At 43.1% G+C, this 18,586-nt stretch overlaps 1 protein-coding gene across 2 annotated transcripts in view; it reads right to left on the bottom strand.

The window, feature by feature from the left end:
• Fyb1 (FYN binding protein 1) overlaps positions 1–17,667 on the bottom strand; it is a 168,720-nt gene extending 151,053 nt beyond the window's left edge. For both annotated transcript variants that reach the window (XM_004652587.3, XM_045132650.1), the window contains exon 1: positions 17,622–17,667. In XM_004652587.3, coding sequence (XP_004652644.2) covers positions 17,622–17,624 — 3 coding nt within the window. In that variant the 5' untranslated portion in view covers positions 17,625–17,667. The remainder of the gene's footprint in view (positions 1–17,621) is intronic.
• Between the last annotated feature and the right edge of the window lie 919 nt (positions 17,668–18,586).

Raw genomic sequence — 18,586 nt, 5'->3', positions numbered from 1 at the left:
AAGGAAGGAAGGAAGGAAGGAAGGAAGGAAGGGAGAAAGAGAGAAAGAGAGAAAGAGAGAAAGAGAGAAAGAAAGAAAGAAAGAAAGAAAGAAAGAAAGAAAGAAAGAAAGAAAGAAAGGAAGGAAGAAAGGTCCAGATGAAGAGAACTTTTGAAAAATTGGTGGGCAGTATTATTAATAATACAGATCCTTAAATATGCTAATATAGAGGGAGAGGGAAGCAGACGGCCTTCAGTACAAAGAGAGCCTCCTCTGTCCACTAACTATGAAACCATAGCTTTTAGTGCCCATATGCAAGAACTTTCCCCCCTTCTGTGCTAACCAGCAATTGTGAAGGGCAAGTACTGTATAGTAATCATTATATTGAATAGTGACAATTCAGCTTAGCGCTACTTCCCACCAATTCTTTTCTATCATAATCATAACTCGGCCGGATCTGCTAACTTTTTCCCTAAAAGTATTTGAAACCTTCTGGGTTCCTATCACAACTCCTTCCTAGGAGAAGTGACAATGCCACTTCCTCCCATGACAGATCAAGCTTACACTGCCGGACACTCTTCCATGCATGGCTCTCTTATGTGCACAGGCAGCAATTGGAAGAGTAGGAAGAGACTTTCATCGTGGAAAGGTGAAAACCCGTTCTCCACAGGTGGGGGAAAGTTAGAATATATGTGGCGTACCTAGATGTGGGGATATTATTGGCCATGAGAAGGGTGTCGCAGCTCTGTATGTGAAACATTAGGAAACGATGTCCCTGTTTCAGAGTCACGTGGCAAAGGTATGAGGCAAAAGACCAGAACAGAAGAGGTGTCATCTCATTCAAGGCAGAAGAAAGCAGGTTTGGAGCTCAGGCCTCAGAGCCAGACGGTGTGGGCGAAATCCCTTACTTTTCAGTAACAGACAAGTTACTTCTCTTGCCCCGATTATCTGTCGGACAATGGGACAGATGTTGGCAATATTACCTGTTTCATGACATTGTATTAGTGTACATCAAACACTGACACCTATGCACAGAGTAACTCCTTTTTTTAAAAAATTATTTATTTATTTGAGAGAGAGGGGAGGAGGGAGAATGGGTGAGCCAGTGCATCCAGTCACCACAAACAAACTCCAGATGCATGCGCCACCTTGTGCATCTAGCTTACATGGGCCTTGGGGACTTGAACTTGAGTCCTTATGCTTTGCATGTAAGCTCCTTAACATCTAAGCCTTCTCTCCAGCCCTGAGTAATTCTTAAGTCTAGCCCAGAAGTATATGACTAGCAAAAGTAACTTTCTTGCATAATAGATTATGGTTTCCAGATACTAGGTTTTGAAATACTGTAAAAAATTCTATTTTAAATTTCTCCATATAACTTTGGCACAACAGATAGTATATTGAATTACAATGTATAGATTGTGTGTAAAACATTGACCACTATATAACTTGACACACGATTTGTGTATGTGCAAGTGTGTGTGTTGGTGTGTATGCACAGGTCAGGGGACATTTCAGGTTTCATTCCTTTAGATGCTGTGTTGATTTGATTCAGGTGTCCCCCATAAACTTAGGTGTTCCCAATGCTGATGGAGATTTGGGAATTAATGCCTCCTGGAGGCAGTGTATTGTTGGGGGTGAGCTTATGGTTGTTATAGCCAGTTTCCCCATGCCAGTGTTTGGCACACTCTCCTGTTGCTGTTGTCTATCTGATGTTGGCCAGGGAGTGATGTCCACCCTCTGCTCATGCCATCATTTTCCCTTGCCATCATGGAGTTTTCCCTCAAGTCTGTAAGCCAAAATAAACCCTCCTTTTCTGCACAAGCTACCCTTGGTTGGATGATTTCTACTAGCATTGTGAACCTGACTGCAACAGATGCCATCCACCTTTTTTTGAGACAGTCTCCCATTGGCCTGGAACTCGCCTAATTAGGATAGATTGGCTGGTCAGCAAGTCCCAGGGATTTGCCTGTCTCCACAGTGCTAAGATTCCAAATATGTTTCACCACATATTTTTTTGTTTATTGTTATTTATTTATTTGAGAGTGATACATACATACATATATGTATACACACACACACACACACACAGAGAGAGAGAGAGGGAGAAAATGGGTGCTCCAGGGCCTCCAGCCACTACAAATGAACTCCAGATGCATGTGCCCCCTTGTGCATCTGGTTAATGTGGGACCTGGAGAATCGAACCTTGAACCAGGGTCCTTAGGCTTCACAGGCAAGTGCTTAACTGCTAAGCCATCTCTCCAGCCCCCAGCTTATTTTTTTTGTTTGCTTATTTTTATTTATTTTTTTGAGAGCAACAGACAGAGAGAAAGAAGCAGATAGAGAGAGGGAGAGAGAATAGGCACACTAGGGCCTTCAGCCACTGCAAACAAACTCCAGACGTGTGTGCCCCCTTGTGCATCTGGCTAATGTGGGTCCTGGGGAATCGAGCCTCGAACCGGAGTCCTTAGGTTTCACAGGCAAGTGCTCAATCACTAAGCCATTTCTCCAGCCCGCCAGCTTCATATTTTTATTTATTTAACTTATATTTATTTATTTATATGAACAAGAGAAAGAAGATAGATAGATGATAGATAGATAGATAGATAGATAGATAGATAGATAGATAGATAGATAGACAGACAGAGAAAATGGACATGCCAAGTCCTCTAGCCACTGCAAATGAACTCTAGATGCATGTACCACCTTGTGCATCTGGCTTATGTAGATCCTGGAGAATCGAGCCTGGGTCCTTTGGCTTTGCTGGCAAGCACTTTTTTTTTTTTTTTTTTTTTGGTTTTCTAAGGTAGGGTCTCACTCTAGCTCAGGCTGACCTGGAATTCACTATGTCTCAGGGTGGCCTCGAACTCTTGACAATCCTCCTACCTCTGCCTCCCGAATGCTGGGATTAAAGGTGTGTGCCACCACGCCCTGCTCTGGAAAGCACCTTTTAACTGCTAAGCCAGCTCTCTAGCACTCCCTTTTTACATTGGTTTTGAGGATGGGACTCAGGTCTTCATGCTTGTAAGCCAAGCACTTTACTAACTGAATGATCTCCCCAGCTTTTATTTATAAATAAGTATAGTATTATATTTATCTGAAGCTTTTAGTTAGGTGTGAAGAGGATAAAATGTTCATAATTTTGACATAATTCAGCAAACCAGATTCATGATTTATACCCTGAATGGGAAGACTGTATTTAAGGAGAAAGCTTTCCCTAAATAAATTAACAATGTAACAGCTGGGCATGGTGACTCACACTTTATTCTCAGCACTCTAGAGGTTGAGGTAGGAAGATTGCTGTGACTTTGAGGCAAGCATGAGACTATATAGTCAATTCCAGGTCAACCTCGACTGGTGTGAGACCCTACCATGAAAAAAATCTGTATATATATCATATCATTTATTTTTCCTCTTTCCCTACCTTCCCCCTCTATCTTCCCTTCCTTCCTCTCTTTTTTTTTCTTCCTTCCATCCTTTTTGCTCTCTTATTTCTTTCCTTCTTCTTTCATCAACTTGGGGTATGTTATACAGCAAAATAAATATAACCAGAGTTAATGTCAGCAAAATTCACTCACCAAACATTTGTTGACAATCTAGTATTACCAGTCCTATGCAATGCTTTCAGAAAAGTTTGCATTGTATACTTACAAACATGTGAAACGTTACTCCTTTGTAATAATTCATTTAAAAATATTTTATTTATTTGTTTGAGAGAGAGAGAGAGAGGAGAGCAGATAGAAAGAAAGAGAATGGGAATGCCAGGGCCTTCAGCCAGTGCAAACAAAACTCCAGAAACATGTGCCATCTTGTGTATCTGGCTTATGTGGGTCCTGGGGAATTGAACCTCGGTCCTTTGGCTTTGCAGGCAAGCACCTTAATTGCTTAGCCGTTCCTTCATCCCTCATTTTCTTTTTTAAAAAATATATTTTATTTTTATTTCTTTGAGAGAGAGGACAGAGAGAGATTGAGAATGGACATGCCAGGGTCTCCAGCCACTGCAAATAAACCCCAGATGCATGTCCTACTATGTGCATCTGGCTTACATGGGATCTGGGGAATCAAACCTGGGTCTTTAGGCTTCTTAGGTGAGCATCTTAACTGCTAAGCCATCTCTCCAGTACTCATTTTCTTAGATCTGAGCTTTTTGTCCTGTTTTTGTTTTGATTTTGATTTCAGAGAGTCTGCCTTTGGGTAGACTTTGGAGCAACACTGTCATGCTTCCTGAGTTAGTCAGACAGAGAAAGCCTCGTAGACTGCTCCGGTGTAATGGAAAGAAAGAAGTCTTATTTAGAGGCCTCCTTCCTCTCTAGGCTCCTCTCTGGAGGTGGGAAGTCTGGGAAGTCCAGGAAGCCTTCTGTGGCATTATTAGTTAGCCCACCTCAAATCTTTCAGCTCACACTCAACAATATTTTGTTCTTTCCTTCTTCCATAGCCCCAGAGAAATCCCAGATATTTCCAAGATCGTTAGAAAGTTGATTGTTTGGAAATCAGTTGAAGTTGAGGTCCTCAAAATCATTTTGTAAGGCTGGAGAGATGATTTAGCCGTTACGGTGCTTGCCTGTGAAGCCTAGGGACCCATGTTTGATTCCCCACTACCTCTGTGAGCCACGTGCACAAGGTGGCGCATGCGTCTGCAGTTTGTCTGTGGCGGCTGAAGGCCTTGATGTGCCTATGTGTTCCCTCTCCCTCCCTCCCTCTCTCTCTGCCTCTTTTTCTTGCTTCGATAAATAAATATTTAAAAAAAAATTTGTAGGGACACAGATCCTTCTGATTTTGAGATGAGCTTTTTAAGAGCATCTGCAGTGAGGTTTTAAGCATTTTAAAGAACACATCCCAGGACATAAGCACCTACGAACTGCTCTCCTGACATACTAGCTCATTGAGTATGCATGAACACCCACAAAGGTAGAGGCTAGCATGATGGGGGCCAGATCACTGACAGTGAAATGCCCTGTTCAATCAGAAGCAGCCACTTAAAGGCAGAATGTAGCCTTGCCGCCGCCCCCAAACCATGAAGCAAATCCATTAGATTGATTCTGGGAGTACCGTGCGGCTTGGGATAAAGATCTGACGCATATACTAAGTTCCATTTTCATTTTATCCTTGCCTACCAGGATGTGCTGTCAATTTATAAATAAAATATTGGGTATGACAGTCCACTCAACATGCATGAAGACCGTTGAATTTTAAGCCTAATAAAAATAATAATAAACACATGGCATCTTGAAGCAGGTTACCTTATAGAGCTCTTAATTCTGCATGTGTGGAAAGAGCTTTTAAGAGTTGAGTGTTGGGCTGGGGAGATGGCTTAGTGGTTAAGCGCTTGCCTGTGAAGCCTAAGGACCCCGGTTCGAGGCTCGGTTCCCCAGGTCCCACGTTAGCCAGATGCACAAGGGGGCGCACGCATCTGGAGTTCGTTTGCAGAGGCTGGAAGCCCTGGCACGCCCATTCTCTCTTTCTCCCTCTATCTGTCTTTCTCTCTGTGTCTGTCTCTCTCAAATAAATAAATCAATAAATTAAAAAAAAAAAGAGTTGAGTGTTTAAACTGGAATTTCAGACAGCAAATCCTCTGGAAGGTTCATGTGGATGTGTCAAATCCCGTGAACGTGTGTAGATATGTAGCTGCAGGTTTTCCATCAGCTTTGAAATCCACCTCATTGGGCTAGGTTCCTGAAGAATGGTCGCCTTGTAAGGGGTGTGTGGGGGGGCAACCTCTGAGACCTGTTTTTTTGTTTTGTTTTGTTTTCTTGTTTTTTTGAGGTAAGGTCTCTCTGGCCTAGAACTCATAGTGATCCTCCTACCTCTGCCTCCCTAGTGCTGGGATTAAGGGCATGCGCCATCACACCCAGCTTTGTTGATTTTATTTATTTATTTATTTATTTATTTATTTATTTATTTTTGAGGTAGGGTCTCACACACTATTCCAGGCTGTCTTGGAACTCACTCTATAGTCTCAGACTGGCCTCACACTCACAGCGATCCTCCTACCTCTGCCTCCCTAGTGCTGGGATTAAAAGCTGCTATGCACCTCACCCCCGCCTTTTTTATTTTGAGGTAGGGTTTCACTCTAGCTCAGGCTGACCTGGAATTCACTATGCAGTCTCAGGGTGGCCTCAAATTCATGGTGATCCTCCTACATCTGCCTGCCAAGTGCTGGAATTTAAAGGCATGCACCACCACGCCAGGCTCCCCTCACTTTTTGGGGGTGAGAGAAATGCATTTCAAAGTAAGTTGAAGACATCAATGTCCTATCTGATACCAAATTTTACCCCCCCCAATTCCCTCTTCACATATACACTCAAGACTAGCCCAGAATCTTCCAGAAGACTGGTATATACTTAATCTGATCTCATTTTCTACCCTAAGCACTACTTCCAATCTAAACATGTCTCAAACCAAATGCATATCCAGGATGCAGTTCACCAAGGCTTACCTTGATTCTTCCTATCCAGATCTATGCACTATATTCAACTCAGAACATTAGAACAAGAAATAGAAACTATGGGCTGGAGAGATGGCTTAGTGGTTAAGCGATTGCCTGTGAAGCCTAAGGACCCCAGTTCAAGGCTTGATTCCCCAGGACCCACATTAGCCAGATGCACAAGGGGGCACATTCCTCTGGAGTTCATTTGCAGTGCCTGGAGGCCCTGGCACACCCATTCTCTCTCTCTCACTCTGTGTCTGTTTCTCTCAAATAAATAAATAAATAAATAAATAAATGAACAAAAAATATTTTTTAAAGAAATAGAAACTATTTTTGGGGGGTCACAAAGTCCAATGTTTTCAGGAACATGGAAAATGGAGTTGTGTAAGATCCTCAACTGAGTTTGATGATGAAGGAGACTGCTTTAGCCTGTGTGTGGGGGTGGAGGCAACAAGGAGAAACAGAACTACCCCTTATGGGAAAGCCTGGAAATTTTTTTTTTAAGATTTTATATTCATTTATTTATTTATTAGGGACAGAGCGAGGGAGAGAGAGAAAGAATGGGTACACCAGAGTCTCTAACCACTGCAAACAACTCCAGGTACATGTGCTACCATGTGCATCTGGCCTATGTGGGGCTTGGAGAATCGAACCTGGGTCCTTAGGTTTCACAGGCATGCACCTTAACCATTAAGCCATCTCTCCAGCCCAAGCCTGGGAATTTATAATCAGCTTGTAGCTCTAAGGAGCCCTGGCTTTTAACCAGCATCTCTCCTTTTGTCTTCAGTATAGGTCCAGTGCTCTTAAACATACTTTTTAAAATTTGTTTGTTTATTTACTTGGCTTATTTTTATTTATTTACTTCAGAGTGACAGAAAAAGAGGGAGAGAGAGAGAGGGAGAGAATGGAAGCATCAGGGCCTCCAGCCACTGCAAATGAATTCCAGAAGCATGCACCACCTTGTGCATCTGGCTTATGTGATTTACTGGGGAATTGAGCTTCAAACCAGGTCCCTTAGGCTTCACAGGCAAGCACTTAACTGCAAAGCCATCTCTCTAGCCCTTAAACATACTTTTAAAATAGCAAACATAGTATGCTATTAAACAAAACTTTTCATTACAGGTATTTATTTTTTATTCATTTTTATTTATTTAGTTGAGAGTGACAGAGAGAGAAAGAGGCAGATAGAGAGGGACAGATAGAGAGAGAGAGGCCAAGGCCTCCAGCCAAGGCAAATGAACTCCAGACGCGAGAGCCCCGTGTATCTGGCTAACGTGGGTCCTGGGGAATCAAGCCTTGAACCGGGGTCCTTGGGCTTCACAGGCAAGTGCTTAAGTGCTAAGTCATCTCCTCCAGCCCTATTTATTTATTTTTTGAGGTAAGGTTTCATTCTAGTCCAGGCTGACCTGGAATTCACTCTGTAGTCTCAGGGTAGCCTTGAACTCACGGTGATCCTCCTACCTCTGCCTCCCGAGTGCTGGGATTAAAGGTGTGCGCCACCACGCCCAGCTGAACATTACAGGTATTTATTAGCAAAGTATTTATTGCCAATTAAATATAGACCTTAACAATAAAAGCAAGAAATAAGGTATCACAATGGCAAAATGTATTTCTAGGCTTTGCAAGATTCTTCATCAAGAAAACACTTCCAGCATATCTAAATTGACTACTTGTATGCAATGAACCCACAGAAAAGAGAAGCCAGCTTCTCACTGATCAAAGGGCTGGCCTAGCACCATTTCTCACTGAGCCAAGGGCTGGTCTAGTGCCATTTCTCACTGAGTGAAGGGTCAGCACTATTTCCTAGGAATGAGTCAACTGCCCATTTTGGGAGGCGCAGCTTACAAATTAAATAAAATGACTTACCAAGTGGAAGGGTAGAATAGTGAGAAAAAAAGAGGATATAGAGAAATCAAGATCTATGAAATATTACAATACTACATGTGTATTTTGTATCTAGTGGGCAATCACACATGCCTTGTTGTGGTTAATTTCTAGGAACTTCTTTTCTTGCCTGCTCTGCTTTTCAAATTTGACAATACATGTGTTTAGGCTGGTTAACTTTTCCTCCCCCAAACTGAAGCCATCTGCTCTAGCCATGCTCAGGAGCTCCAGGAGAACTTTGCTTAGAAATTGGAGGTTACGGACTGGAGAGATGGCTTAGTAGTTAAAACTCTTGCTTGCAAAGCCAAAGTACCCAGGCTTGATTCCCCAGGACCACATAACCAGATGCACAAGGCGGCACATGTGTGTGGAGTTTGTTTGCAGTGGCTGGAGGCCCTGGCATGCCCATTCTCTCTTTGTCTGTCTCTCTCAAACGAATAAATGAATAAAAATAAAACATAATAAAGAAATTGGAGGTTATAATAATTCCAATTTCATAGTCTTGGCTTGCTTGATAGCGAATAGATCAGAAACTCCAAGCATCACCCACTCCAACTCCGAGGTAACGAATATGACCAGTGAACACATGTCAGCCCCGTTGTATTGGGATAGCCCTTTTCCACTATTGAAATGCTCCATCCTGTCTGAAATGCTGTCTCATGTGGTTGTGGGTACATGTGATAAAATTAGTTTTTCTCGGATGAATGTCCTCTTGTGATAAATGTTTTTTTCCTTCACATCTTTAGTGAATAAAACTGCTAATAGTTCTTTTGCGCTCTGTCCATACATTAACAAATCAAAATGTATACATGTACATTAATCCTCCTAAAAGCCATCAGGGTGTTTTTACTGTATTTCACTGGAATTCTTTCATCTAAATGCCTGTCACAGATCAAATTCAGCAGATGTTTACTTCAACTTTATTACTTTTAGCCTGTGCCAGGATTTATATAAGGGTTGAATTTATTGTTGTTTTATCATTCAAATATCAGTGTAGAATGTTGAGTGTGAACTCTGGTTTTAAAATTCCGTTAGCTGGGTTTAGGAGACATAAGATAGAATTCTGAATTTTTAAATTAAAATCTTCCTTTTTGCCAATATTTTAAGAGAACATAGGCATTTTGTGTGAAAAAGCAGATCTTTTTTAAAAGTGAAAGGTCTCAATATGATTTAAGAAGAAAAAAAAAGGTCTCAATATGATTTAAAAAAAAAAACAGCTGGGTGTGGTGGTGCACACCTTTAATCCCAGCACTCAGGAGGCAGAGACAGAAGGATTGCCATGAGTTCAAGGCCACTCTGAGACTACATAGTGAATTCTAGGTCAGCCTACACTATAGTGAGACCCTATCTTGAAAAACAAACAAAAAAACAAAAAAACAACAACAACAAAGAAACCAAGGATGGGCTGGAGAGATGGCTTAGCGGTTAAGCGCTTGCCTGTGAAGCCTATGGACCCCGGTTCGAGGCTCGGTTCCCCAGGTCCCACGTTAGCCAGATGCACAAGGGGGTGCACGTGTCTGGAGTTCGTTTGCAGAGGCTGGAAGCCCTGGCGCGCCCATTCTCTCTCTCTCTCTCCCTCTATCTGTCTTTCTCTCTGTGTCTGTCGCTCTCAAATAAATAAATAAAATAAATAAATAAAATTAAAAAAAATATTTAAAAAAAGAAACCAAGGAAACATTCTTTGAACTCTTTATTTTAACTTGGTTTATTTTGTAGGTTCATTATATATTTTACTTTCAAGTAATTTTTAAAAATATATTTTATTTATTTATTTGTAAGAAAGAGGGAGAGAGAGCGAGATGGAGGGAATGGGCATGCCAGGGCCTCTAGCCACTGCAAACGAACTCCAGATGCATGTGCCCCATGTGCTTCTGGGTTACGTGGGACCTGGAGAATCAAACCGGATCCTTTGACTTTGCAGGTAAATGCCTTAACTGCTAAGCCATCTCTCCAGCCCTCAAGTAACTAAAAAAATATATATTTATTTACTTATTTGAGACAGAGGCAAGAGAGAGAGATGGCGGGGGGTGGGCAGAGAGAGAATGGCATGCCAGGGCCTCTAGCCATTGCAAATGAACCCCAGATACATGTGCCACCTTGTGCATTTGGCTTATGTGGGTCCTGGAGAATTGAATCTGGGTCCTTTGGCTTTGCAGGCAAATGCCTTAACCACTAAGCCATCTCTCCAGTCCTCTCTTTTCTTAAAGTATGCATGAAGGTATTTTACATCTTACATGCTTTTATTTACTTATTTGAGAGAAAGAGAGAGAAAGAGAAAGAGAGAGAAAGAGAGAGAGAGAGTGAGAGAGAAAGAGAGAGAGAGAGAAAGGAAGGAAGGAAGGAAGGAAGGAAGGAGGGAAGAAAGAAAGAAAGAAAGAAAGAAAGAAAGAAAGAAAGAAAGAAAGAAAGAAAGAAAGAAAGAGAAGGGCACATAGAGAAAGAATGGGCATACCAAGGTCTCTAATCACTGCAAACAAACTCTAGATGCATACGCCACCTTGTGAATCTGGCTTACATGAGTAGTGGGGAATCGAACTTGGGTCCTTAAGATTCACTTTGCAAGCAAAAGCCTTAACTGCTAAGCCATCTCTCCAGCCCTAGAATTTCTTTTAAAGTTCAATAAGTAGTTCAAGTGTATAGTCAGGTTAACAGTCATCCATTAAGGTCTCTTTGGCCAAGTCTTAGCTCATGAATGTTACGAAATGCTAACATGCCTCCGAACTACCTGGAGGGCATATTCATCAGCTCTACTCCCAGCGGGCCCTGAGTACTACACTATTGGTTTGGAGAACCCCATCTTAATAGATTGGCAGAGTGTGGCGACAGAGACTTGGAAGAAACTGGACTCAGTTTCCCAGCCTAAAACCCCAGGCTGACACATGTCCCCTATTCTGACCATTCACCCACTAACATTTATCAAGGATGAAGATAGAAAGAAGAAAGGAAAGATGCAAAGCTGAGGAGAAGGGAAGGAAAACCGACAGCAGATAGCATCAGCGTGGGGCAGTAAAATAAAGGCGCTCTTTCCAAGCTAACCACATGCCAGTGGTGGGCGGAACAGGAGACCCTGACTGTCCTAAAGCAGGTGGATGGTTTGTATCAGAAAGAGGACAGAAACATGACCACTGAGCCTGGACACTGCAGAGGGAGCTCGGGCTGCGGGTATGGAAAGATTCATTAGTTCAGCGCCTGTAGTGTAACCTGAAAGCCTGAGCGACGTCGCCCTGGGAACCTACGACAGGGAATATGTGCCTTTTCCCTCCTCAGCACCAAGAGGGGACATGAAAAATCTACTGCTACCGAGACTGCAGTGTGACGGTCCAGTGGCTTTGCTCTCATTTCCACCGGATATTTCAGGATATCTGGAGGTGCTCTGGGTTGCAATGTTGGGTGAGGTCAGGTGCTATTGACATCTAGTTGGTGGAGATAAGAGAGGTTGCTACACATCCCACCATGCACAGAATTTCTGGGGTTGAGAAACCCTGGACTAGACACAGCCCAGGAGCTAGATTTCATCTCAGTTGACTTAGCAACAAATGTACTAAGTGGCCAATGTTATTGTAAGCCCACCAGCTGGTTTCAACCACACTCCCTTTCCTTTCTCCTGTCTCCCTACTTGTCCCTGTCCCTTCCTGCCTCAGACCTGGACGGTCTTCCTATCCATTATAGATCTGGATCTGGCCTGCAGGCCTAAGGACCAAGTAAGTAGTGAACCAGCACTATGAGGATAGAATGAAGTCTTATTAAAGAAAACAACAAAGGGATGGCTGGATGGCTTAGCGGTGGAGGCACTTGCCTGCAAAGCCAAAGGACCTAGGTTCAATTCCCCAGGACCCACGTCAGCCAGATGCACAAGGGGGCGCATGCATCTGGAGTTTGTTTGCAGTGGCTAGAGGCCACCCATTCTCTCCCTGCTCCCTCTCTCTGTCTCTTTCTCTCTCAAATAAATAAATAAATAAAATATGTTAAAATATTTAATAAAAAGATAGCACATCAATAGATTGAGCCACAGCAATGAAGTATCCTGATGAAATGCCATAACAACATACCAATGTACAGTGAAAGAAAGCAAATGACATAAGTCATTACCAAACCAGAAAAGGAAACATCATTGTAGGTTATTTGTAAGGCCTATGAGTAAAACAAAAGTATAAAAGCATGGCTGGGAAGACTAGAAGCTATTTTCCAAAGTGTCTCTGTTGATGGAAGGAGGAGCAGAACTAAAAAGAGGGCTTTAAGTTTGATTTTTTTCATTTTTTAAGTAAATGGCAAAGTGCTGATGTGTATTACGTGCAGGAGGTGGGTATGGGAACATTATTTGTTTCATGATATTACAAATACATATTTAATTTAACTTGTGAGCTGGAGAGATTTCTCAGTGGTTAAGGCACTTGCTTGCAAAGCCTAAAGACCCAGGTTCAATTCCCTATACCCACATAAGCCAGATGTACATGGTGGCACATGCATCTGGAGTTCATTTGCAGTGACTAGAGGCCCTGGTGTCCCCATTCACTCTCTCATAAATAAATATAAGATATTTATTTATAAAAAAGAGAGGTCAAATGGACTCTACATCCAAGAACTTGGGAAATGATATTGAAGTTACCAAATCTGGAATTAGAGCTCCACCCACTAACTCCAGAATGAAGGGCCTCAAAGTCAGTGTTTCCATCTGTGTGCTGAGAAGAGCAGCTCATGTTTCTTCCCATGGGTACTGATGTGAAGAATGGATGAAAGATGTCACCTAGAATTTGAAATGCTTATCCTTGTCTCAAGACTTGTTTGGTGGGCTGGAGAGATAGGTAGTAGTTAAGTTGTTTGCCTGCAAAGCCAAATGATCCAGTTAGACTCCCCAAGAGATGCATGCATCTGGAGTTTGCAGTGGCCATTTTCTCCCTCTTTCTCTCTCAAATAAATAAATAAAATATTAAAAAAAAAAAACCCTGTTTGGCGTGGTGGCGCACGCCTTTAATCCCAGCACTCGGAAGGCAGAGGCAAGAGGATCGCCGTGAGTTCGAGGCCACCCTGAGACTCCTTAGTGAATTTCAGGTCAGCCTGGCCTACAATGAGACCCTACCTCAAAACAAAACAAAACAAAACAAAAAACTGTTTGGCATTGCACTGTGTGTATGTGTGTGTGTGTGTGTGTGTGTGTGAGAGAGAGAGAGAGAGAGAGAGAGAGAGAGAGAGAGAGAGAGAGAGGGAAGGCCTCACTGTGTAGCCCTGGCTTGCCAGGAATTTGCTATGTAGACCAGTCAGACTTCCTTCAAATTTGTCAAGAGAGATAGATAAAATAGGTGCTCCGGGTTCAATTCCCCAGGACCCAGGTAAGCCAGATGCACAAGGTGGCTCATTGCATCTGGAGTTTGTTAGCAGTGGCTAGAGGCTCTGGTGTGCTCTTTCTCTCTATATATATCTGCCTCTTTCTCTGTCTCTCTCTCTTTTATTCATTTATTTATTTATTGGAGGTAGGGTCTCACTCTAGTCCAGGCTGACCTGGAATTCACTATGTAGTCTCAGGGTGACCTCGAACTCACGGTGATCCTCCTACCTCTGCCTCCCATGTGCTAGGATTAAAGGCATGTGCCACCACGCCCAGCTTCTTCCTGTGTTTTTGATCAATCGTTTCCAGAGAGCTATGGTTCTCTAAGTATGAGTCAAGGACAAATGGACTCGACGGCAGCAGCAGGAATTTGGTTCAGTCAGCTATAAACTGGGGATAATGGCAGTGTTTCAGTTCAGGTGTGAAATAGCCTTCATAGGCCCAGGTTTTTGAGCCACTTTATCCTCAGCTGGGGGAGCTGGGTTTTTTTCTTAATATATTTAAATTTATTAAATTTGTTTATTGCAAGGAGAGAGAAAGAGAGAAGAGAAGAGAGACAGACAGAATGGGCGCCAGGTCCTTCAGCCACTGCAGAGGAACTCTAGATGCATGTGCCACTTTGTGCATCTGGCTTTACATGGATACTTGGATAATTGGGAATTGAACCCTGGTCATCAGGCTTAAGTACTAAACCATTTCACCAGTCCCAGGTGTAGCTATTTTGGGAGGCCTTGTAACCCATAGAAGTCAGAGCCTGCTACAGGAAGTGGGTTTTGAGAGTTGTATAGGTTATGCGCCAGCTCCAATTCTGGCCCAAGCTTTCTGCTTCCCCCTGTACTGAGAGGAGACGAGCTGGCCTTATGCTTTCACTGCTAGGGACAAGAGCTGGTCCCGTCACCAGGCTTTCCTACCACAATGGACTTCATTCCCATTAACTATCAACCAAGAGAAATCCTCCCTCGGGTTGATTCTTTCAGATAGTCTGTCAGAGTGATGAGGGAAATAACTAATGTAGACAGCCAGGGTCCATAAAACTTAGTATAGATTGGGAGTGGTAGAGCATGCCTTTAATCCCAGCACTCAGGAGGCGGAGGTAGGAGGATTGCTGTGAGTTTGAGGCCACCTTGAGATTACATAGTGAACTCCAGGTCAGCCTGGGCTAGTGAGAGACCCTGCCTCAATTTAAAAAACAAAAAGGTAGAGAGGAAATTACTTAATACGCCAGTATTTGTAAGCAAACTTCAAATGTTCAAATGTGTTATCAAGATGATAACTTGTGTTAGAAGTCTTAAATGTATGTCTTTTTCACTTGACCATTTTCCAATAGTTCTGTCAGTGGAAAAATCATCAATATGTATAAGAGAATGCTTGTGATAATCTTGTCTATATTACTGTAAAGAAAAATGGGAAAACAAAACAAAGACCACTGAAATGCCCAACTGTTTATGCTAAAAAAAAAAAAAAGGGAGGGAAATACAAATAAGAAATAAAGTTTTAATAAAAACCCTGAAGTTTTCAATCCTATGAAAATGACTAAGATAAATTATAGAGTTCTATATAATTGCTAATAATGATCTACCACTACAATTATACTACTTATATATTATAATATGGTATATATTATATATCATATTATATATAATACTTATATACCACTACTTAGATATTCTTCAAGATTTTTTAAAAGCAATGAGGAAATGGTCTATAAAGTAGAGCAGCACATAAAATTACATTTATAAAATATATGCTAAAATGGTGAAATTCTAGGACAATATCTACATACATTTTAATTAATATACCTTAAGTGATAAGGCCATAGAAAATCTGTATTAATTCATATCTTTTTTTCTTTGATTTTTTTTTTTTTTTTTGAGGCAGGATCTCACTCTAGTCCAGGCTGACCTTGAATTCACTATGTAGTAATTTACAGTCATCTTCCTACCTCTGCTTCCTGAGTGCTGGGATTAAAGGTGTGCACCACCACACCCAGTTCATTTCTTTTTTAAGAAAATATTTATTTACTCATTTGCATGTGTGTGCATGGGAAGTGGGAGGGGCATCAAGGTCTCCTGCCACAGCAAGTAGACACTGAATGTATGTGCCACTTTGCATCTGGCTTTATGTGGCATTGTGGCCAGGCCAGCGGGCTTTGCAAGCAAACACCTTCAACCTCTGAGCCATGTCTCCCGGCCTTTGTTTCATTTCTGCAGATCTGTCTTTCTCACGAGACTTTTGAATAGTACGTGTCACTTTCATAAACAGAAGATAGTAGCCATTAGCAAAGACAACACTTATGCATCACATCAAAAACATGCTGTCTGGCCTGGAGAGATGGCTTAGCGGTTAAGGCACTGGCCTTTAAAGCCTGAGCACCCATGTTCAACTCTCCAGGTCCCGTGTAAGCTAGACGCACAGGGTGATGCAAGTGTGCAAGGTTGCACATGCGTCTGGAGTTCAATTACAGTGGCTGGAGGCTCTGGTGTGCAAATTCTCTCTCACACTCGCATTAAAAAAAAAAAAAAGGCCAGTCTGTTGTGCTTGCCTCAAAAAAAATGCTGTCTACTTAAACTATCTTGTCTTCCATTGTCACTTGTTTCCCCTTAGAAAATCCATATTCTACAGCTCTTTGTAAACCACAGGGCTCTTGCTTGTTTTGGAAGATAGCATTGGTAGTTAAGTCAAGCCGTTTTCTAAGAACCCAGGACGCAATATACCTTGTAGAGAGAATTCAGGGAGACATAAGCCGAGCCGCCACTGGTGGCTCTATAGATGTGGCTTCCTGGGGGGGGGGGTGCAACCTCTTTCTCACCCGCTTACAGCTCTCTCATGCCTCAGGACTCACAAACTCTGACCTTATCTCTCTCTAGTTCTTTCCCCCAAGGCAAGATCACAGTTCCCATGTGCACTTTCCTCATCCTGGCTCAGGAAGCTTCCAGACTACAGACACGTCCGCATGAACCCATCCCTCCCTATTCCAGCTGAGCCAGTGGACCCTGTCGCCTTGCCTTCTCCCGGACCACAGCGCAGGAATAACCCTTTCTGTGAGAAGAGAAGGAAATGTATGTGTAACTCTTGCCTTTGGTGCGGGAAGGTAGGGTACAGAGACGGCACAAGATAAAAAGTATTCTGAGAGCCAATTATTTTAGGCAAATAATGGGAAGCTGTGAAGCGCCCTACGGGTTCTGTCATTGAGCTACATCAGAAGTTGAGCTGGGTTTGGGGGTGCACCTGGGAACCCACTCACCATCTCTTCTTGTTGTGTTTTGCTTTTTCAAGGTAGGGTCTCACTCTAGCCCAGGCTGACCTGGAATGTATGTTCACTATGGAGTCTCAGGGTGGCCTCGAACTCACGGCGATCCTCCTACCTCTGCCTCCCCAGGGCTGGGATTAAAGGCGTGCGCCACCACGCCCGGCTTTCCCACTCTGCATCTTAATGTGTCCCAAGTAATGACTTTCAGTTAACGTTGGGACAATGTATCCCGGAAGGTTTGGACTACTTAGGCTTTATTTCCCACCACCTCCCCCCCCCCCCTTAATTAAAGTAACGAAGTGACTTTTTCAAACAAAAGAACTCCTGTTACCCAATCTCCTGTGTTGCCAAAATGGCCCTTATCAGCAGCAACATCACCCAACACGGGTCCCTGGGATCCGGAGAGCCAACGCGCCCATCCCAGGACAAGGGACTGGCACTGGTGTGCCCTCCCACCCCCACCCCCCCCGACAGCTCTCTATAGAGGCCAAGACCATAAATTCAACTTTTCTTTCTGTAAAATATAATCCTTCCTCCCTTCCTCTGGCAGCTGGAATCAGAAAAGGGAACTCCTGAAGCCTCCTTCTCAACGGGCAGAATAAAGGCTCCGCAGCTTCCCCCGCTTGCCCATGGGCAGCCACAGGACCCAGGCAGATCCCCAAGGCTGAGAAAGACGTGGCCGTGAGCCCCTGCCCTCCTGTGCACTGAGAAGGCTGGCGCGTTCGCCGGGAGAAGAGAGACCCGTGAAATCTGTCACTTACCATTTCTGTTAGAGGCGACACAGGGTCCCTGCAGATGCTGTGGCAAGTTAGCTCTTGCAGGACGCACTTCCTTTTCTGCGCAGTGTGGTCGGGCCAGCCTTCACACTCTTCATATGTAAGCTGGCTTTGCATGTTATCTCAGCCCTCAGAGCATTTGGATAACTGGCCGTCTTTATCTTGTTACCACCCTTCAATAACATGACCACAGGAGTGTGAAGCTTTGAAGTCTGAAAAGTGGACCCTAAACTTTTTTTTTTTGAAGTACCTAGATATTAGATTCTATGTGTTATTGGCCCAGTTTTTGTGTAAAGCCTGGGTTTTGTGATACATGTGTGTATATGTATGTATCAGTCTATCTTTGGATGAAGGACCCACACCAAAAAGTTCCTAGTGGCTGACCTGAGTGGAAATATTACTGTAAGTAATTCTGGTTTTGTTTCGTACTTAGTTTTTCAAGTTTTCACTTTTTTTTTTTTTCTGAGATAGGGTCTTGCTCTAGCCCAGACTGACCTGGAATTCACTATGTAGTCTCAGGCAGGCCTTGAACTTCGGGTGATCCGCCTACCTCTGCCTCCCGAGTACTGAGATTAAAAGCCTGCGCCACCCTGGCCAGCAAGAAAACTGACTCTCTAGCTTTGGATTATGACTTTCTAGCTTTGGTTTGAAATACTGTTGTGTTTTATTCTGTGTGGGGTCACCCTTGATTCAGAGCTAACTCTGATTACTGACATGTCCTTACATACAAAATAAATCTTCTTTTAAAAAAGTGTTTCCAGGCTGGAGAGATGGCTTAGCGGTTAAGTGCTTGCCTGTGAAGCCTAAGAACCCCGGTTCGAGGCTAGATTCCCCAGGACCCACGTTAGCCAGATGCACAAGGGGGCGCACATGTCTGGAGTTTGTTTGCAGTGGCTGGAAGCCATGGCGTGCCCATTTTTCCTCCCTCCCTCCCTCTCTCCCTCTCCCTC

This window comes from Jaculus jaculus, chromosome 13, assembly GCF_020740685.1.
Source record: "Jaculus jaculus isolate mJacJac1 chromosome 13, mJacJac1.mat.Y.cur, whole genome shotgun sequence".
NCBI classification, from domain to species: domain Eukaryota; kingdom Metazoa; phylum Chordata; class Mammalia; order Rodentia; family Dipodidae; genus Jaculus; species Jaculus jaculus.
This window is presented reverse-complemented; position numbering and strand designations above follow the sequence as displayed.